The sequence below is a fragment of the Nannobrachium achirus genome (assembly GCF_963921795.1).
Source record: "Nannobrachium achirus genome assembly, chromosome: 23".
NCBI lineage: Eukaryota > Metazoa > Chordata > Actinopteri > Myctophiformes > Myctophidae > Nannobrachium > Nannobrachium achirus.
The window spans coordinates 33,045,881-33,069,572 of NC_137830.1; the positions used below are offsets into that span (position 1 = coordinate 33,045,881).

General features: G+C 39.7%; 1 protein-coding gene across 1 annotated transcript; it reads right to left on the minus strand.

Moving 5' to 3' along the window:
* Nucleotides 1–13: 13 nt before the first annotated feature.
* fam3c (FAM3 metabolism regulating signaling molecule C) lies at nucleotides 14–19,681 on the minus strand. The gene is made up of 10 exons (XM_080754803.1): nucleotides 19,625–19,681; nucleotides 18,683–18,729; nucleotides 15,546–15,650; nucleotides 13,040–13,066; nucleotides 11,486–11,609; nucleotides 8,688–8,746; nucleotides 7,708–7,758; nucleotides 7,332–7,416; nucleotides 7,101–7,227; nucleotides 14–6,685 (listed from the first exon to the last, which is right to left on the minus strand). Exons 2-10 carry the CDS (start codon nucleotides 18,696–18,698, stop codon nucleotides 6,596–6,598), a joined length of 684 nt encoding a protein of 227 aa, XP_080610929.1. The 5' UTR covers nucleotides 18,699–18,729; nucleotides 19,625–19,681; the 3' UTR covers nucleotides 14–6,595.
* Nucleotides 19,682–23,692: the final 4,011 nt, after the last annotated feature.

Here is a 23,692-nt window from a genome sequence, read left to right on the forward strand (position 1 = left end):
TGCTATTGCAGGTTTTGGGAAATCTTGCAACCGCAAAAAGAGTTCTATTAGAAGATCTACAAGCTTGGGTTGCACATTTGTTGAAAGGCCTAGCCTAGTCTTTTTTTGCTATTCGTCTTAATACTTTTAGTCTACATATGAGAGTGGATTCAGCCAATCCATTTCAATGGAAATGGAGCATTCGTGTGCAGAAATCCGCAAATGCCAACAAACCGCTCCATTCTCATTGAAATGCATCCGCCCTCATAAGTAGAATAAAAGTGCATTGTGACTGCAATAAGGATCTCACACTAACTTTAATTCTGCCATATGCAGCCGATTCTGTCAATACTTTTCAATGGGGACGGAGCGTTTGTTGCCATTATGCGGATTTCTGTGAAACAAATGCTCTGTTCCCATCTGCCGCATAGGCATTAAAGTGGCTAAATGAAAACAAAAAGGGAAAGTCCCACATGGAGACTGATTCCTAAGGCACAATAGTGTTTGATCTGCCCTCGTCAGTCTTTCTGACAGCTGGCTGTCCAACCTGCAGTCATACGAGCAGTGGTTCTCTCAAACCTTTTCATGTAAAGGACCCCCAAAATTGATAAAACATAAAATACCGCCTATTTGAAAAGATTTGGTGCCAGGGAACTCATGAGAAAGGATCTTAGTCGTTAGATTAGATCAAGTACTGAATTCTACAACTGCCGGCAGGGACAGGGAGAGATATTGTGTATGAGATATTCTTATACATGATACATTCTCCCGTAGGATTACCTTCTAGCTGGTTAAATTGTAGTGAAATGAACCACTTTCACTCAGGCCTTCCTATTGTGTGCATGTCACAGGCAGATTTTCCAAAATGGCCAGTGTACAGGCTCACATGTAGCACATGCTCATATACATACATACATACATAACATTTTTAAGACTAGAATAAACAGGACTGCAGGATTTCATCACACCCTAATGCTGTGTTTGTGCCATTTCCTAACCACAGATACTAGGAATGTACTATGCTGCAAAACCTGATTGGAGTTTAAACGCTTCACGTAACAAGAGACTAGTTCTACCTCGCAGCTTTCTTAGCATTTTAAAAGACATTTGTCTGACTTTAGGGCACGGTCACCACCACACTTTTATTCTACCTATGAGGTAGGATTCTGCCCTGCCAATGCATTTCAATGGGAATGGAGCGGTTTGTTGCCATTTGCAGATTTCAGTAAAAAATACGCTCTGCGTAGGCAGAATCCGCCCTCATAGGTCGAATACAAGTGCAGAGTGACCGTGCCCTTAGGGCGGATTCCTTCATATTAGGCATGTGCAGTGACATTTGGTTCCCAAAGCAGTGGGCAACTGGGCATATTATTTTCTTTTTGTTTTTAGCAGCCATTCTCACTGCTATTCAAGCAACTACCATTCAGAAGTGGGCCTTTCACAATCATTACATAAAACGCCTGCATCACAATCAAAAATGTTTTTTGCATAATCGTAAGTCGTTTCCATTCTTCTGTATGAATGCATTGCAAACAATTTCAGTAATAGTAGAAACAGCAGATCTACACAACTGTTTGTCTGCCACACATTGTTATGTCCACTATTTTATTTGTGATGTTTTATTTTTTTAATATTTAAGTTATTTGTCATATGTGCCCTGTGCAGCAATGTTTACTTTGAACAGAAAGGAACTTGTATGACAAAAAAAAGTTGATGATTAAAGGTGATACACCATGAAATGTCACTTTTCCTATTTTAAAACCTTTTTTTGGGGTCCCACTAGCACCTTCTATCCTCACAAAGTCCCATTTCTGACCGTTGTGTCTTTCTCTGGTTTTGGGAAGGCGGAGGTTAAAAGCATCCCACGGGTTCTCAAAACAGGCTGTCTAGATTTGCTGCCGTCGCTGACGTCATTGACGGCCGTTTTTGAAGATTTTTTTTTTTTCAAAAAGTTAAAAAATCAAAAAAAAAAAATCAAAAATATTTTGGGGGGGTGGCGCAGTTCAGGCCAAAGGTGGTACTGCAGCTGAAAATAATCTGAGAGCCATTCAAAATGAGAGAGGCTCTCTATTCAGGAGTGGTAATTTAGCCTCAAACCTTTTGAGAAACGTTTTTGGGACATAAACAATATGACATAAATACTTTTTAAATGCATGGTGTATCACCTTTAAAGTCCCCAGGGCCATTGTTGCTACAGTAGGCGGAGATATCTGATCGTCTGGCAACGCGAGACTAGCCATGAGCCAAACAGGTCTAACAGAAAGTAAAGAAAGGCCATAGAAAACGCGTATCTCCACGACCACGCACATGTCATGCAGGGATTGATTATCGTATCCCTCTGAAAAACACACCACTGCATCAATGTCTGTACACAGACCAATGTGTGTGTGACAAAGACCTGGTCTTGTCCGAGGGTTTTTTCTTTTTCTTTCTGATTTAAACATTATAATGTTCTTATTTTGATAATACCCAATTACTGAATGTCAAATCTCCAGGTTTTCTTCAGAAATATATATGACACTGATTTACTACAACACTGTGGCACATTATGAGTCCACTAGTACCTTGAGAACCATATCTAAAACGTTTCATTTGCAAGGACCACCACAACTCTGAGAGGGTCCACTTGGTTCCATTTGTACACTCTCAGAGATATCATATATCCCCTTATATAATTATAAATTTGACAAAAATGCCACAAGCCAACATGGCGATGACCCCTGGTCTAGGGCAGAAGTTATCAACCTTTTCAGGCCGTGACCCCCAAAATAATCATATTTTAACTGGGGACCCCCCACCCTGACAAGCAGTTGGAGTTGTTGAGTTGAGGCATTTCATTTTGTTCAACACGGTTCTATTGTGAAAACAGCAGATCTACATGCTCACAACGCCTTGCGAGGTGTTGTGAACATGTAGATCAGCTATTTTCACAATGTCTGCCTCTAATATTTGACAATTTGGCCAATGTTTAATTTTTCATTTTAGAGGTATTAAAAAGTCCTTAAATTGTCACTTTAGAAATGTGCATATACCCTCTATACACTTTAACTGTATGTTGGTTTATTTACTGTTGAGAGAGAAAACAATGTTGGACATTTAGCGAATCACCTGGGGACCCCCCAAAATAATTTGGGGACCCCCCCTGGGTATCATCTGGACCCCACCTTGGTTGCATCAATACATTCAGAGGGACAGACTATTTCTCTCATCAATAGTCTTGCTTCCTGAAATAATTTGGCAGAATCTTTCAAAAGATTCCCGCAGATATTCTTGAATTAAAAAAAAGGGATGAAAAGGGATAAATCGACCCTAGCAACAAAAAAACAAAGCAACAATGGAAAAGTGGAAGACACAAAGCAAGTAAGATGATGTACACATTAGGTGTATATTTTCAAGTCAACCAATGGTCTACGTACACCCTTTTCAACTCTGACTGAAATATATTAAGACTATACATTAATAATATTATCTTAGTGAAACAAAACGTTTTAAGGGTTTCAAGGTTTTGAAAGTCCAAGAAACTGATTTATAAATCTATCATAATGACTCAAAACATATTTCTGTCCACATCCACAGCCCTTAAATGGTTCCAGAAGAGTAGGTTGTTAAATACACACAAACTGTAAAACACAACATACACTCACTAGCATACATACAAATTACTACAATACTTCCAACAACAAAGCAGTTTTATAAAGATAGTTGACCCAAAAATACGTATTTCTTTCCTATCGATTGCTCACCCCATGGAGACTTGAATTCATGGATATATATATTTTTTTTGTTTTTGTCACATCCCTAAGGCAACAATATTATGACCAGCAGTGGTTCCCTATGGAGACACAAAGAGCCTGCTTTGTACCCTATGGAGACACATAGTGCTGCTTTAATTATTTATTTAGTACTTTTTACTAGAGAGTATTGTATAGTCCTACATTGTGATTTATCTCTTTTTAGTAAAATGAGGCATGGAGACAAATAGACCGATCTGAGTTCTCCGACAAAAAAACAAAACAGAGGGAATAAGAAGAAACCAAAGAAGTCTTCACATAGGCTACTTAGTAATTTAGCATTTTTCAACCTGTTGTTGATTCTGCATGTGTACAGTCTTGGAATAGTATCAACAATGAATGCATGAGTGACTATAATATCTACGTCCGATTCTGTAGTTTACATCCTAGTACTCCTATTACTGCTTTATAGATGCATCATAATAAAGGTTAACATGAAAGGTCTTAAGTTATTAGACCATAACAACCAGAGTCTCCTCAAATTATTGGCTTAGGAATATGACAACAATAACACTCGTGTGAACTGAGCGGTGGAGGCTGCATGGCCTGCGTGCGTGCGTGTGTGTGAGTGTGACTGTGCCTGGCCTGAACAACAGTGTCCCTCCCTTAACATGTGTGGTCAGAAAAGGTATTGCAGGCTACATACAGACTCAGACTACATACATACAGACAGACAGACAGACAGACACACACACACACACACATACATACATACATACACGGATACACACACGGCCACACTATGGAGACGGTGTGACCACCGCTCAAAAACAAAAGTCTCCATGGGGTGAGTAATTGATCGGGGGGGGGGGGTAATTTTGGGGGTGAACTATCCCTTTAAGATAATACAAAAAAAGAAAATAAAAACAGAAAGACAAAGCTAACAACAGCATTTATCTTCAGATATTAATAAACTGGATCTTTCAATTTGGATCCATCCCTGTACTAATATTTACACATTTCACAGTGAATTTGGTGCATTTGGCTCTCACCAACCTAATGAAGTGTCTTCCAACCATCAGGGCATTTCTAAACGGAATCTCACAGCGACAAGCAGAGGGAAACTCCCTGAAACTCTGGACACTTCCCAGTTTGATTTATGAAGCCTTTTTAAGTCTCATTTTGGTAAAACATATACCGTACAAAAACGACTAACGTGTGTGTGAGAAGGGAAATGATTAAAGCTTCATAAAGAGTCAATGGTAAAATGTAAAAAAGTTAAATTATTTCAATGAGCAAATAATACTGTGTGTGTGTTGCTGTAGGATGGAAACCTAGTATGTCCAGAAATTCCCTTTATATTGTTATTTTAGAAGTGATTTAAAATAGTGAAAAGTACAAGCTCTGTGAGCTTGTAGATGCTATTTTCACTAGTTTTGTGCAACACTCTTGTACGGGGGTGGGAACTAGCCTTACATTAAGATGCTCCTGCAGTGGCTTCCGCATTGTGGCTTTAACGGCTGCACGAGCGTCTTACCGCTTATACAGACAGGTCGGGGGTATGGTCTGCAAAGCTGCTATTGCGGCTCTACACATGCACAAATGCGAAATATAGCTTCCGGACAAGTTCTACAAGGTTTATGCGACTTGTCTGGAAGCCTTGTTTAATGTATTAGTCCGTATTTTTAAATAAAATTAGTTTTTACCAAGTGTGTGTCGATTCCAAATCTAGCATCTCTGGTTTGGTTAAAGATGGCTGCACTTATCACGTGACGTTCATCCATTCCCCCATTCGCTCATACAAGGACATGACGTATGTGTAAAAGGAAGAATGCACAATAATGCTTCCAGCCACCAACGGGCGCTGTTGCAGCTAACATTGTAGCAAACGAGGAAAAGCTGTACACTTGGTAAAAACTAATTTTATTTAAAAATACGGACTAATACATTAAACAAGGCTTCCGGACAAGTCGCATACATCTTGCAGAACTTCTGCAATGTGCTATATTTCGCATTTTTGTGCATGTGTAGAGTCGCAATTGCAGTTTTGCCGACCATGCCCCCGACCTGTCTGTATAAGCGGTAAGACGCTCCCTGCAGCCGTAAAAGCCACAATGCGGAAGCCACTGCAGGAGCTACTTAATGTAAGGCTAGGTGGGAACAGAAAATGTTGAAATATGGAGATAAAGGTTTTAAGAAGTACCTGTGTGTGTGTGTGTGTGTGTGTGTGTGTGTGTGTGTGTGTGTGTGTGTAATGTGGTGGTATGCAAAACAGACACTGATCTGCCACTAGTATCCAACACTAAGGAAGTCACATGACTCCAAATGGAGAAGTGTGTGCATATACACAGCGCTTATTGTTTGTGGACAGCTTGAATCAAAGGGTTCGGGGGAGCCGCTTGTCTCTAATTCCATTCCATCGTTTGCTTCTCCCAATCTGGCAAGAAGATTAAACCCACACACGCACACGCATTAAAAAAGGTGCTTCTAGCCAGTTGCTTTCTCATCCCTTCTGAAAAGAGATAGTTCAGGGAAGCACTTCCTTGATTGGTGAAGGTGTGGGGGAAGTTAACCACTTAAACCCACTCATCTTGGACTCGAGTTACACCTATACTTGGACCACTCGTTTCCACCTACACGAAATATCTTCTGCAAAACCAAAATCGCTGATCTACAAGCTCAAAACCTGCTATTTTTTGGCTACTGTAATCCGAATATGGATGCCTGGCTGTTCAAGTGGTTAAGGATGAGAATGTCTAGGCGATGAAGACGAAAGGCAAATAATTCCTCGTTTTTTCAACCCGAGGTGGAAGGACTGGAGGCAGGAAACGTGGAATGATGGGTTTGGAAGATTTACTGTACTGTAGGTGTTCAGAGTTCAAAGGTCAGTCCTGTCTCTGTGGGATGCAACCCTCCATTTCCAGAACCTCCGGCCAGCCTTCGTACTTGTTGGTGTCCGCGCTGTTCTTTATGTGCTGGAGAAATGAAAGTAACCCATATACGTTCATTTTAGACATCTTCTTTTTAATAAAATGTAATTTGGTTTTAATCTTATTTTAGTCATCTGAAAAGTTTTAGTTTTAGGCTAGTTTTAGACGACAAAATAGCGCTTTTGGTTGACTAGATTTACAGTTGATTTTGTCAACGAATTCTTTTTTTGGCCAGCCTTGATGACGTTATAATGGCAGATTTTACACTTGGTTGCACACTGAAAATAGCAAAAAGCTCACAACGTTTGTAGAGCTTGTAGAAGATATAGTCATAGTTTTAGTCATCATTCATAGCTTGGTTTTTATTTAGTTTAATCAGTGAAAAAAGGTAATCAACCAACAGTTTTTGTCATAGTTTTAGTCGAAGAAATTAACAAAGCAAATGTGAAACGGTCCTCACCTGCTCAAACGGACTCTTTGTCTTAATGCCTTTGCCTCCGACAAAGATCCAGTTGTCACGGAAACCCAGGGTGGTGACCACAGAGCTGCCCAGCTCAGCGATCATCTTCTTGGCCTCATCGTTAAGTCTGCACGACAAAAGAGATGTCAAAGACATTGAGTGATCTTAATCGGTACTAGACAACAACAACATTTGAATGTCTTTTTTTTTTCTTTTTCGAATTGTTGTTACTTTGTTGCAGGATCATCAAATGTCGCCATCATCACTATGGTCCCATCTTGAATTTCCTTCAGGAACTTAATTAGGGGGGCTACATCTGTAAGAGATCACAGACAGTCATCCCACTGCAAAGGAATCCTCATGGTTGAAATGTACGTGTAATACACATATTGGGCCCAATTCATCAATCTGGTCGTAAATATAGTGTAAATAACGTGACTAAATCTGGCTTATATTTGCTGAATCTGACCCTAACTTGGGAATTGTCCTAAATGCCGGTAAGTTCAAAATATGGGCGTAGTTTGGCCGTAAAGTGCTTGATGAATCGGGTCCATTGTATGTTTATTAACAAAAAAAATCCTTATCGGAGCATTGGAAATGACCTCACCTCCGGCCCACATGTCAAAGAAGTCGGTCCTGGAGACCTCTCCTGTCTTTCCTGTGGGGATAAGACAGAAAGACCTTAGAGACACATCTAAGGGAGATTTAAGGTCTTGGCTGAAATTTTACTTGACGATTCATTTTCCGTAAATGATTGGATAAGCAATTTAATTGTGTTTCTATTGTTGAAAATTTTAACAAAAATTGCATTCTTAGGCTTGGTAAACAAAAGTAGCGCAGGGAAGACATAAAATAAAAATGTTTACAAATATATGAAAAGGTTTCAACATGGAAACAATTAGGACGAGTATGATGTTTATGATGATTATGCAAAATAATATTGAGATGATCTCATTATTGCGACTAGTCGTTTATGTAAAATTGTTATAGGCCAAGCCAATGATATTATCTGCAGCCAATCTGCACTTATGCATAATGCGTGTGTGTGTGTTTGACTTAGGTATGTCAAACAACAGGCCCTGACAATAATAGTCTGTGGCATTGTTAACTGGTACACCCATTATTAATTAAATTATCTGAACGGTCCTGTATTTACGGTTATGAAATGTCTATGAAAAGCCTCCACTGTCTTTTGTTAACCTACAGTGCTTAGTTGAAGATATTCTTTCAGACAAAAACTGAACATTTTCAAACAATACGTAGTACTAGAGAATCATTATTCACTCATTGTTCCCATTGAAATTACAAAGCAAGGTGAGCCCAGGAATCGTTTCACTGTGTTGTCACAGGGCAATTGTTTTTGTGTTGTCAAAGGAGGACATGACCTCAGACAGTAAGATAATCTATTTGTGCGTAACGGTGACACTCAAAATTAACGAAGCAACTGTAGCACCCTGACATCCCTACATGTGTTTTTGGCAAAAAAAACAAATGCCCCCATTTTTTCGCAAAATGTTCAAAATTCTTAAAAGATATTAATTACAGTACAATTATGTGAATATAATAGAAAGTATGTTTTGATGTTACCATTAACCAGGGCGATGTTGATTCCTCTCCCCACGTTGTTCTTCACACCACTCATTAGTCTGAAGGCAAAGAAAGAAACGCAATGAGAAGTTGAGATTGAGAACATGGCCCATTTTAAACTTCAATTTATAATTCAGGCATTTAGCAGACACACTTCTCCAGAGCGCCATACAAATCCCTTGTAGTCACGTAAACAGAGCACATTGATAAAGAACAAAGAAAAGGCAATTAGGATGCTGTCTAAACCAGCGGTTCTCAAACTATGGGTGGCGACCCAAAGTGGGGTCATGGGAAGATGCCGTTGGTCGCAGATTTCCCTCATAATATGGGGTCGTGGTATCCACAACTTTCCAACATCCCATTGTGCATTGCGCAGAATGTGCAGGCAGCTTCCGGCGCCGCAGCCGAGAGTGATCTACATCTACAAGCTCACAATGGTTGCATCTGCGACGCGACGTGAGCTTGTATGTCTGCTGTTAACCGGAAGTGTCCCGCAAATAATGCTACAGTGAATTCCTGCGGATAAAAAGTTTGAGAACCCCTGGTCTAAACAGATGGCTCAGAGAAAGCTCACCAAGAGCGGATATTGGGTCTCCCCCGCCGCCTCCTATGATCACAATAGCGTGCAAGAAGGGGTGTAGAGGTGGAAGTCTTGTGTTGTCAAGTCTGCTTGTTATAAGCGACTTTGGGTGTGGCTTGTATATTGGTAGTAGTTATTTGGGCTTCCTTTCCTAATGTTTAGACAGACCAGTGATTCGCAAACATTTCCATGTCAAGGACCCCCAAATAAACACTATGTATTTGTCTGCAGACCGCACCCCATCTGACAATATCTTGTGCCAAGGACGCCCATACAAGATTTTGTTAATGTTTCAAAAACATTCAAAAAACGCTTTTCTTTGAAAATAGCAGATCTACACAACTTGTAGCTTTGCGTCTCGTGAGCAAATTTTCAAAAAGTCAAAGTATATAGCGTTCAAGGCATAAGACAGGTTGATACTTTTAGGTTTGTTTCCGTTGCGAAATCTGGCAACACTGATCGCGTCCTGAAGGGCCAAGCCTATGCAAACTAGAAACACACACAGACACACCCTAAAATAAACATGGGATATTCTAATCAATCATTGGGAAATGTTTGACAGACAAACAGATGCATTCAGTATGACTAGTATGTACAGTATTTGGAGACAAGTGGATGCATACCATGCCTATAATGTATCATAAACAATAAGGCATTATAGTCTGCTTATAACACTGTATTATTCATAAATCATAACAATAATCCTAACAATCTGAGCTTGCATATAGATTATTTGAGTTACTTTTGCACAACACATAACATAGTTTAACACCTTGATAGTAGTAATCCTCTGACGCCCCCCCTCACTCCTCCTTTCTCTGTAAATATACCCTATGATTCAACTGAGCTTTATTCCAATATGTTTTATAGTGTATTTGTATTATTATTAACTCATACCCTGCCAAAAAAGACGTTTTCTATAATAAAAACGTCTTTTTAACTATGGACCTCCCTGCCAGACGTCTTCTGGACGTCTTTTTTTTTTAAATAATAAAAAAAAGAAAAAAAAAATTGAAAAGATTTTTTTTGAAAAAAAATAATAAAATTTGGACCTCCAACAGTGTACTAGCCATGATCGCGATCGCAAAATTGCATGTTTAACCCCCATACCAACCCCATCTTTCAAACATGGCAGCCATGTTTGTTTACATTTGAAGAAAACATAAGGGCTGCCTTCTCCTGAATGCCTGAACGGATTTCCAAGCGGATTTTTTTGTTTGAAAGCTGTGAAAAGCATGCACATGCATAGTGCATGATCTGTGCACGAATGTGTGCACCAGCGTGCACACTATTTTTTTAACCCTTTGTTGGCGAACCGGCAATATAAGAGGTCCCACTTTAAATATGGCACCGAAGAAGTTAAGGCTGGGACTTTAACTGATTAATTGCGATTAATTAATTACAGAAAATTAACGCGATTAAAAAAATTAACGCATTTTAATCGCACTTAGTTTTTGCACCACATAACCTTCAGTTTCAGGCATACTGATCACCAACCAAGAAGAGACAACAAACGCAAAGGGAGAAGTAGCCGATTAGAGCGCTTTGCTTGGCTCGTACAACAAAATGTGTTTTACTTGAAAAAAGATGCTTTTCAGGTCAAATATCGATGTGCGATTAAAATACGATTAATTGCGATTAATTAATCACAGAGCCTGTAATTAATTAGATTAAAAATTTTAATCGCATCCCAGCCCTAATTATTATGTCTTACTGGTGAATTGAGTACAATGGACCAGTGGAAACAAGCCCATAGGGCCTTTTTTTTATCCTTTTAGAATAATCTTTGACTGTACTACCTGTACTGTTAAAAATGGTGTTAATAAAGTATTCAATCAATCAATCAACCACAACATAGTATACATATAAAATAAAAAGAGATTAAAGATGACAGCGACGACAATGATGAGGTACAGTTACCAGATCTGCAGAACGATGCATTTCATATTACAGTGTATCGTCTCTGTTGGGTGGAAACCTCATATGTCCAAAACATACAAATTCAAAAATAGCAAAATGTTGGGCTGCATTCCAATAGGCAAAGCTCAAAGTGTGTCCCTCGAGCTTGCAGATCTGCTACTTTTGAGTCTTTTGCGTGACGCTGTAGTGTGATCAAATGGGGCGTTAATTTAGGGAAACAAAAAACACAAAAAGTTGAAATACGGAGATAGGAGGTTTCTTGCCCGACAGCGACGATAATCATCATCATGTTTCTCACATGTTGTCCTCCAGACAGATCTTGGGGCCCACCACGCTGGCCGCTCCGCTGGCCATCTTGAAGGAGAAGTGGCCGGCTGGACACGCCTTGGACAGCCCACATTTGTTCCTCGCCGGCTTTGTTGCTGTGAGAAGAGTCATAAAGGCTTTGTTTGGCATATAATGTAAGTCTTCAATTAATGAGCACTTACTGTAGTTGACACACACACACACACACACACACACACACACACACACACACACACACACACACACACACACACACACACACACACACACACACACACACACACACACACACACACACACACACACACACACACACACACACACACTCCCAGTAAAAAAGAAAAATACATCCACACAAACTAACTCCACACAAAGACAAGGGAAAGTCCACTCTGGATGTACTCTTGTATTTTGTAAAATACATTTTTGCTTAATGGTAAATTTCACTTTAGAACAATTATGGGATCATTTTCACTTGATTAATTTGTTAGACACAAGACCATTCAACTTCAAACTCCCATGTTAGACTCGTCCCTGGTTGCAGTGACTGATATTGTACTGATTTGGGAGACTTTCATAGTTTACTTAGTCACTTCATGCATGAAATCCATGATGTCCATGCATGAAGTAACTAAATGAAAATTAAGGTCTCCCCATTCATTAGAACAGGGGTTCCCAAACGTTTTTGGCTCAGGGCACACCCCTATAAAGATTTCTTTTCATCCGAGGCACCCCTATATTATATTCATAATTTTCACTCCCAGCACCTTATATTTATAGCATATTTTAGCGATTATGTTGCGAGGAAAACGTTGAGATAATAGCCATTTTGGTTAGAAGTGACTGAAAATAGGCCTTTGTTTGTACTTTTAAAGTACAAGTTTAAAATGATAAATTCCAAATATTATCAAATTATCTTGCGGCACCCCTGGACTAATGTCGCGGCACCCCAGGGTGCCCCATCACCCACTTTGAAAACCCAAGCATTAGAAGCACAATATCAGTCAACAGAGGCAGGGATGTTTGTTTTCAATCAGTCAACAATGACTTTAAGTTTGAAGCTGAATGGTATACAAAGCAGCGGGCGGTGTCTGATCAAATGAATATAAAATATCGAAATATTGAATCAAGCTGCTAAAACAAATGTCTGTGACTGAGTTACACACAAACGTCGATAAGAGATGTGATTACCCCAGAAGAGTTTTAAAAAAAATGAAATTGCCTTTTAAATGCGTAGAATAAAATGATCTTTAATTTGTTTATTGTAATGTTGCTTTGCAGTGAAATTTCCCTTTAAATGTAGTGTGATGTATAGGTATTGTCTGTGATCTACATATACATACTGCAGACTTGACTATGACAACTATTCTATACATAATACCGTACATACTGTGGCCTTGACTTTAGGTTTCTTATAAATATTACCACGTCTGTGTTGAAATGTCAATGGGAAAAAAAGATGGGAAAAGACAATTATGTGAATGAGAGATTTGTTCAAAGAAATCAGGCTTTTAAGATTGAAATAATGGTTGGGGTGGATACTTACGGACTTCCTCCATGGGCGGTGCTCCAGCTGGAATGCAAAGGAGACAATGGGGCATTTGGGGAAATTAGATAATGATCATTTTACAGAAATAATGACAAATAAAACATAATAAAATGCAAGTGAAGACAAGAGGTAGAAGTGCTGCTGGATCTTAGGGGTGCTTCCATTTATTAAATGTCTATTCATATTGAGTAATACAGATTTATAATATACATTTTGGTGATTTGCCAAATTTACTTTAATTTAAACAATCGTTACCAAATTCAAAATGTGTCACTTAGCATGTGTCTGATACTGTATACTGAAGCTGATATAATCACTACATTCATTCTACAGTTTAATGTCGAATGACCTTACTACTGTAGTATCAAAGAGTAAACATTTAAACTTCTTCTTTTAACCCATTAAGACCTAAGACTGATTTTGCAAACGCCTTCTAAATCAGTAGTTCTCAAACATTCTTTTGCCAAGGACCCCCAAAATGAAAATGTTTTACAGCTAAAATCTAAAATTACACAGATGCTTTCCCGGAGGATACTGGCTGATCCAGAGGAAAAGAATCAGTGATCTGTATTGCCCCCCAAAAACGACTGATCAGTGTGTTTCCCCATATAGAGGGATGGTTCCGCTGTGTTGCAATTAGTCACACTTAAGGAAGCACTAGTCTAGACTTTTCTGTTTAAAGAGCAAGACTCCTACAATAAACCAAAGGCACGTAGCTTTGTACAAAATAAAGGGTTAAAATTCCTTAAATTATATGACAGCATTATTTCTCGATATCACGATAATGAAAAAAAGAAAATAGCAGATCATCATTTTGCCAAAAATGGCAGATAGTCGATCTACATGCTTGTAGATTGGCTATTTTTTGGCAAAGAGATTTGGTAGAGTGAAGGGAAAAAAATAGACTGTATCAAATACGTTATTTCCGGTCCGTTTTACCAAATATAGAGGGTTTGAATGGTAACGGATATGCAGCTCAGCAAATAAAAGGTGAATTGATCCGAGTGCATAACGGAGGATAATTTCACGATAAATAAAAACTCCAGATATGTATGTTTTTTATCACAATAAACGATAATAGCGATTATCGTCACATCCCTAGTCTTCTTTCCAAGCCAGGTTGAAGCACATCTTCAGGTGCATTCATCTATTGATCTACGTTTTTTAACTTTGCAAAGGAAAAGTCCCCCTCTCCCCTGGGGAAGCGAAAGTTGTAACTCAGCTGTAGTTGCAGAACCAGCAGTGCCGGAGGTTCGGCCGAATGATAATGATGACACAGATGTTGGTTTCATGTTACTTGGGGACTTTATGTACAAACAAAGAAAACCTGTCAAGAGAAGAATGGGGCCCTGGAGACTCAAGCTGGGTTTGAATCTTAACTTTCAATGTGGGTCCTGGAGCAAATATAACTCTAACACTACCTGATGACCCAGGAATGTAGTTCAACTGTTTAGGATCCGTCTTATATAAATACATACAGTAAAATAATACATATTGTACAAATATATGTATTACTATACTACTTGTGTAAGGCGCTGATTAGTCTTACTAGTGTTATTTTGGTTACTAACCGTTGAGTAATGGCAGGGAGACGGGGCAAGGTGCAACCGCTGACTCAATAAGACATTTACATTGCCAACTTCAAATTGCCACTCCATAAAACTGCTCAGCGTCCATTTCCTTGACGGTTTAAAATGTCAGAAACGTGTCCAACAAATGACTAGGTGCCAGGCACATCAATCATAATACACACACACGCACGCACGCGCACACACACATACAATCCCATTATCTTCATATATGCGTCGGGACTGTGAGGAAGTGACTGGAAAACAACAGCTTCTTCCAAGAACTGTGACAGCATTGATGGATGACACATGCATGTACATGCATGTGTCATCCATCAACACACACACACACACACACACACACACACACACACACACACACACACACACACACACACACACACACACACACACACACACACACACACACACACACACACACACACACACACACACACACACACAACCCTTACTGTCAAGCCACATGTGTCAATGCCATCAATGTGCCCCAACTGGAAGCTCTACCTCTTTGCTCCCATAGAATAGAAATGTCTCAGCTGAAACTACATTGTTGCTGTTGCATATTGTTTTGTTTTTTTGTTTTTGTTTTTTCGTAAATTGATGCCTATACTTGATCGTACTACAGCGTCACACAAAACAAAAACAGATTTACAAGCTCAGAGCATGGCGCGAAGACACTTGACATTTGATTCCTGAAAAGTAACAGTTTTGGACATTTCCAAGTATGTAGGTTTCCACCCGACAGAGTCGATATAACATAGGTTTTTCAGAAAACTGTTAGGAATTAAACTGTGCTTTTAGAATCGGCCTCCGGTCTAAATGGGTTAAAGATCAGTTCTTGTTGGCAAGCAATGGACAATAAATTGGGCACACAAGGTTATTCAAGGAGTTTAACTACTGTTAACAGTACTCACCGAAAATGCTTGGCAGTTTAAAATCCGTATTGATTTCAAAAAGCTCAAATGCCAGGAAAACAGCCAGGAAGAACACAAGGATAATCACGGCCAACTTCAACACACCTGGCAGGGTGAAAACCACACACACACACACACACACACACACACACACACACACACACACACACACACACACACACACACACACACACACACACACACACACACACACACACAGGTTGGTTATTACCATTAGTCAAACAATTAATTCTGCACTCAGGTACAGTATATTCCGGTGAGCAGAATGCTGAACAGAAGATTGTACTATAATGTATATGAATCCTTTACATAGTACTGTATCAAACCAATGGCACACGTCATAGAACCTCCAGACACTAAATTAGTATTTTAGTAAATCTCTATGGGAAAAAAATGAATGGTCAATTATTTTGTGCCACCAGTATAAACCACCTCCACTGCTATGCCCTCTAGGGTGACTCGTCATGAATGTCTGATTTTCACTAAAGGAAGCCCAACATAGACCGCTGAAATGGTCAACTGAATGGTCTGTACAGCCCTTAGGTTTCGGGTTTCATTCATTGACAAGGCCCCATTAAGTAAGGAGCCTTGGGAAGTTGGGAACCAACGGTTCCTGAGCCATGTGTCCCATATCCCGTTTCTGTAGTGTGAGGCGGCTTAATGTGCAAGTACAGCCTCTGGACATGCCACTAGTATGTAGCAGGGCTTACCCCTCAATTCAACCCTTGGTGCTGAAGTGCCAAGCAGGAAGGCATTGGGGTCCTATTTGGGCTTACACTCAAACCACCAGGCCACTGAGCTGGTCAAGGCCATATTACAGCGCTGTAATGTATCAAATGTATTAAACAGAACTTGTGATCCAGACACTGGTCTGAAAATATTTTGTGTGTCTGTGTGCTTTTGTGTGTCTGTGTGTGAGTGCTCTTTTGCTGCGTGTAACTTTCCCTGTGGCGTCTGAACCAGAAAAGAAGACAAACAAAGGACAGTCTTTTTTAAGGCACGGCTAAACCATTAAGTGAACAACCTTAGTTCTTTTTAGTTGTCAAGGACGACCTTTAGTCAAATGCAGTACAGCTGGTGGTATTAACATTACTGTAGCAGCCAGGCAGTGAGTTGTGGAATAAACAACTTCAACTTTGATATATAAACTACACCGCATCTACATGTCAGAGTGATTCTGCATGTCATGTTGTTAGGTGTTATTATTTCTAAAATCAGCTCTATAGGACTGACTGTCCAAACTGTCCAAAAGATGTGTGTCTGATTTGAAGTGATCTGATACAATTTGTACAACTGTATTTTTAGGCAACCGATCTACTGCTGCGTTAACAATGTGATGACACGGTAGGCACGGGTAATGTTAAACTTATACTGTCATGTTATGGTGATGCGAGCCAAACATAGCCCACAACGTGTTGTAATGACGAGACGCATTGTGAGCTTCTAGATCGTCTATTTTCAGCAAGCAACAGTCATACGATGGAAGTATAAATTGGGCTCCGGTGTCCAGACTAAGACACATCTTTAGACGTCACCACACCAAAAAATAAATAAAACACTTTTATAATGGTTCATTAATCGTAATCGAGGAAACCGTTTCAGATACTGGTAATACTGCAGGGATTCCTCCAGACCAGTTCAATCTATATATAGGTGCACCACACCGAGACAGACGGAGCACCGTCCGAGACTAGATGTCAGATTGAATGTTTAAAGCGGGGAAATCTCGCTCTTTCGAACGACCGTCATTTCGACAAAGGGAGGGTTAGCAACTCACCCCACGGAGGTTAGGTTTAGGGTAAGGGTTAGAGTTGGGTGTCGAACAGATGACACATAGTAACAGCGAAACGCTCCTGTTTAAAGCACCCAGACTTAGTTTGGTCAGGTGTCATTTCATTTATTTATATTTTTTTAAACCTAAAGTGGCAAAAAAGTGATCACACAAGGCAGATTTTTTATCTACAAGACCAGAACTGATAGGGTTGGCAATTGCCATCCCCTAGAACAGTGGTTTTCAACCAGTGGTCCGGTGACCACCAGTGGTCCTTGAGGGGATTCCAGGTGGTCCTCAGCTAAATGATAGAGTTGGTAACCAAATGGACCATTATTAGATCTTTACAAGTTTACGATCTCAAGAGTTCAATTATTGTAACACATCTGCATTACTTAAGTTAAAAGTCGTTCTACACAATTAGCCAGTAGCTATGCCCCTCCCAAAAAGCTTTTGTCCAATGCTAGCTTAGAATAACTTCCTGCTTGCCAAGGTTTGCCTTGGCAACAGCCTTGGCAAGCTGCCGGTTGCTAAGCTAGCATTGGACAAAAGCTTTTAGGGGAGGGGCATAGCTACTGGCTTAGAGAACGTAGAAGCATTGTTATTTTGTGTGTCTGTTATCTCTCCTATGGTACCAACATCAATACAGCATGGAATTGTGGACAAAATCTTATCCAAATATTCTGTTTGGGTCTGAGGCTAAATCTCATCAAATGGTACATACAAATGGCTCAACAAATAATGTACCTTGTCCTTGATATGAAAAGGGTTGAAAAATACTGCCCCAGATCAGTGGTGCTTTGGTGTTTTCTTTTCAGGGCAGACGGTCATTTATTGACGTCACGTGCACGCCTTGAGATGTGCGCGTGCGCCTACACGTGCGCATGATGGAGCAAATAGAAAATACTGCGCTACAGTAGAGATACTAAAGTTTGCTTTGAACGAATCTCAAACAGTACCTACCACAGTAAAGGAGCCATGTAGCCTATGAGGACGCACGCACAAATTCAATGCACATACAGTCACTGCTGGAAACCTACAGTAGGTGTTAAAGTAGCCTATCCATGTGAATAGACTTGTAAATCTATGGGGGATGCACAAGGCAAGCCCACCACTCACTGGTAATCTTGGTAAACTTGTTATGCAAATAGCCATTTGATTAGATAGGCTATGGCGCGTCGTCACTCGTATAGCCTATAACCATAGAGTTATAAGCCTATAACTCTATGGTTCTAGCACGCACTGTTCCGTGTTGTTCCTGCGCGTGCATGTGGGAAATATATTGGCCTTGAAAGCACTACTGCCTCAGATGCCCGAATGATGCCTTCCATCAGTCAACCCTTACCTCCAGCCCTCAGCATCTTCTCCAGCCACAATCCAACAGTTCACCACCTGCACGAGCACACACACACACACACACACACACACACACACACGCTGTGAGACACCGTCGCAGCAATAAATCTAACAAGCCTTGGCTATAAAACATTAACAAACACACTACTAGTGTGCTGTATTAAACGGTACTAGCCTTGGATCAAGAGTAAGACATTCATAGATGTATTTGATCGAGTCAGACCATTGCTTTGCCTTTCCAACCTATCATCACAGCCAGAAGCCAGACTCGATAAAATAAATCAATGATAGTCTTGATCCAAAACTGTAAAACACAATCTATAAAGATAAACAGTACAATACACAGTAATATACTATACCATATGTTGTGTTGTAATGCACTAGAGAGGTAGGAGAGCGTGTTTAATTTGTTGTTAACCTTGTAGAATCAGTTGTATTTCTTTGGCATAAATCAGGCTTAAATACAGAGGGCGTGATGATGACAGGGCGACCAAAGTGACAATGCAAGCCAAGCTGCTTAAAACGGTGTCATTGTTTTTAGACAGTTTAGCCTAGTGGTTCTCAATGTGGGGTCCGGGGACCCCCTGGGGTCCTTGAGGGAGTTCCAGGGGGTCCCCAGCTAAATAATAGTTAGGAACCAAATGGACACTTATGGGTCTTTAACTCAGTTAGGAACCAGAGAGAGACAGAGAGAGAGAGAGGATGAGTTAACGTTAGCTTCCCTTGCTAACAGGTTGACTTCTCCTTCTTCTTCTGCTTCTTCTTTGGGTTCGTTTTTAATGATATTTTAAAGTGTCCTGTGGATAATCATAAATGTGTCGCAGTTCGTTGCTCCACAGCGCTAAGTCGAAGCTAAACGACTCCATAAAGGCTGTTGTTGTTTAAAAGCCATAAATAAAACGCCAAGAGTACAAAGTGTCACAGTTCTTACCTGTCAAATGCGACGACAACGAACTGTGTGAAAGATGACAGCTTGCAGCTGTGTGAGGGGAACTACTAAATCCCATAGCCCGCTGGACTCGCAGCTCACGCTGTGATTGGCTGAGTCGGTTGCCGGGCAACTGCAGGAGCAGAGCGACCGTCGCGGTTGGTTGCCTGAAAACCCGGACTGACCAATTACAGACAGCGGTGGGAAAGAGTACTCACATTTTTACGCTACATTTTTACTGCAATGTTGAAATAAATAGGTTACACATGAAATACTCTAAATTCCGGAATTCAATCTCTTTAATACTTGAGTAAAAGTACAAAAGTATTGGTATCAAAATGTACATAAAGTACCAAAAAGTAGAAAGTACTCATTGATTGACTGTGCAGAATGTAGACCTACCGTTTCAACTCAAGTTTTCAAATGTATAAAAATAAAAATAGCAGATCTGCAAGCTGCTTGTAGATCAGCTATTTTCAAATGGCATTATGTCAATAAATTAAGATAATACCGTCCCAAGTGTTCAAATAATTATAGTGAAATAATAAAGTACAATATTTGCCTCTGATATGTAGTGGAGTAGAAGCAAAAGTATTAGTAAAGTAAAATGTATCGTCCTCAAGTACAGTACAGTACTTAAGTAAATCTACCTAGTTACTTTCCACCATTGGTTGCCGGGCAACTGCAGGAGCAGAGCGATCGTCGCGTTGGTTGCCTCACAACCCAGACTGACCAATTACAGGGCGCGTCCCTCCAGGACATAGGATATGCCCTCTTCTTTGCTCATAATGATGATGTGCAAGCGAAGGGGAGTATACTGTCACCTGCTGGTAGAGACCTATGATACAATCAATCTTTATTTCAGACTCCATTAGGTCCATATAGAAAACCATACAGAACAGAGATTACAGATGTGATCTTTATACAGATTAATAATACAGGTGTGATGTGATTCTTACAGAGATCAATGATAGACATTTGCTTTGAAGTGAAGTTTATTTGCATTTGATCTAGTTGTGGTACATCATGGGAAACTTTGGAAAAATGTTACTTGCACATTTTCAAAATGAACGGGGGGGGGGGGGGGGGGGAGATTGAGGAGGCTTAATTGATTGACTGAAACAGTGTACCGGTATATTAAAAACAATATACTCTTTTATATAAACTAAGTAATGGAATGTGATGCATAAGACAGGGCAACAGATCATTTTAAATGATGGAAATTCAAATAATGTGTCAAACAGGATCTAAATCTATCACATTTCTTTTTACAAGAAAATGTGTGTGTGTGTGTGTGTGTGTGTGTGTGTGTGTGTGTGTGTGTGTGTGTGTGTGTGTGTGTGTGTGTGTGTGTGTGTGTTTTTAATTAATGTTATGTTATCATTACAATCTTTCCCAATTATATCTTTCCGGGCCACCAGGGTGCCAGCCCACAGGTTGGATATCAAAGTTTTATGTTTCTCTGCAAATCAGCGTTTTGAAAAACAAAATCGCATATATATGTCTAAAACTGTTACTTTTCAGGCTTCAAATCCAAAAATTGTAAAAGTAGCAGATCTATAAGCTCAAAGTGCATGGCTTCACGCCATGCTTCGAGTCTTGCATATTTGCTACTTTAGTGCAGGGCTACTCGTACTCAACTTAAGATGGCTCAGGGGCCACTCAGCAAAATACAATAAGTCCAAGTGCCGCAAGCTAAAAATTACAGTCCTATTTTGGACGTTTAGACAATTGTTTTGTAACACTCTACATGCGTAGTCTAAAAATGAAGGAAACACACAGAAAACAGCCACATTTCCATCTATAAGGCCAAACCTCATTGAACAAAAATATTGTCATGGAATGATCAATGATGAAGTTTTCGTCATGAAACAAACAAAATAGCAAAAAGGTATTAAAACAAGACAAACATAGTTTCCTAGTGGTTTTGGAGAGAAACTGAAAAATTACATCAGAAATGATTTGTCCACACTAAAAGTAGACAAAATATATTTTATTAGTATGACCATGACGGGCCACATAAACATGTCGCAGGTTGAATAGCGCTGCTTTAGTGTAACACTGCAGTATGTGCACTAATTTAGAAAAGAAAAAAAAAAGTTTGAATACGGAGATAGTTTTCTACCCCGACAGCAATAGTCGAGGGCGTTAGGGATATTTTGCGCTATATTAGTCTAAAAGCGCCAAATTGTGCACAGATGTAGCCCAGGGCATGCTCTAATGATTTAGCTAGGGCGCCCGAGTTGGCGACCTTCGGGGTCGCCATAGCGGCCAAACTAAGTTGGGCTCCCATCGACTTCCTATACAGGAGGAAAATACCCAGAAAAAAATCTGCTTTAAGTAGGATGTTAGGGGTCTAACTAGGGGTTTGTCATGATGCTGAATCCATTGCAAGCATTTGTTTTGCACAAAAAACATTCCTTGGGCTATAAATGGCCCAAGAAAACGCCCACAAAACGGTGAAAAGTGATGACTCATCACTTTTCATCACTAAACCATCGTTTTCTGGGGCCATTTATAGCCCAAGGAATGTTTTTTGTGCAAAACAAATGCTTGCAATGGATTCAGCATCATGACAAACTCCTAGTTAGACCCCTCACATCCTACTTAAATACCCAGATATTTGGGTATTTTCCTCCTGTATAGGAAGTTGATGGGAGCCCAACTTGATTTGGCCGCTGTGGCGACCCCGAAGGTCATCGACTCGGGCACCCTGGCTAAATCATTAGAGCATGCCCTGGGCTACATCTGTGCAAAATTTGGCGCTTTTAGACTAATATAGCGCAAAATGGCAATGTTATCTCCCTAACGCCCCCGGCTACAAGGAAATAGGGTTCTGTTATGTCAGGAGGAGTGGAAGAAATCCCATCCTTGGTAAACTAACACAAGATAAACAAACACAAGTATGTGTAATATCATCAGTACACATAAATTAAATACAATTTCACAGTTAACAGTAGAAGGCATTTCAGAGCATTGCAAGTATAGCTGGCTTGAATGCTAGATATTTACAATGTGCATTTAATATACTGTATATGCCAGCTTTGCTTTTGTCATATAATTATGTTTAAAAAGCAACTCATATTGTTGTCTAGATATGGATTAAGTAGGCAAATAGCTACGTTTTCCCTTATCTGTTGCCTTAAAGGAGTAGTTCACCCCCAAAATGACTTTTTTTCTATTGATTACTCATGCCATGGAGAGTAGAGTTCAATAATATTTTTAGTTTTTTGTCGCATTCCTAGGATAAAAAGGTGATAAAAATAAATGTACCCCCATTCGTTCCGGATGGGGGTAAATTTACTCGAATCAAATTATTGTCTTAGGAATGTGACAAAAAACAAAAAATATTATTGAACTCTACTCTCCATGGCATGAGTAATCAATAGAAAAAAAAACATTTTGGGGTGAACTACTCCTTTAAAGCAGCATCATGTAACTTTCTTTTAATGAATAAAAAGTAATTTTGTCCAATCTGTAAGGAGGGGTATGTTAATACCGTACTTTATAAGTATGATCTGACACAAATATTGTGGACAAGATTCAATTTATCCCCTGAGAAAGCAGGCAGGCTCTATTAGCTCAATGGTAAAAATGTCAGCACTTGGAAACCGGGTTCAAATCTGGTGTAGAAGAGGAAAGTTACATAGTGCAGCTTTAACTCCTAGCACTTCCCTAGTTTAGCCATTGTCAAAATGTAAAAAAATATGCAGTATATTCCAATGAAAAAATAACAATAATATAAATGAATATAAATCATACATTTACAAAGAATTTCAAATAATAAAAAAGAAAAAGTTCAACAATGTTCTTCAAAAATAGCAGATCTACAAGCTCACACTGTGTTGTTTGAAAGATTTTGAGTAGGCCTTAATTGGTTAAGTAAGCTCAATAAATAGCCAATTTAGCATTTTTTACATACCATTATTAAAAAAAAATCACACCCGTGTGAACTGAGCGGTGGTCGGTGTGTGTGTGTGTGTGTGTGTGTGTGTGTGTGTGTGTGTGTGTGTGTGTGTGTGTGTGTGTGTGTGTCTCTGGCCTGAACAACAGCGCCCCTCCCTTAACATG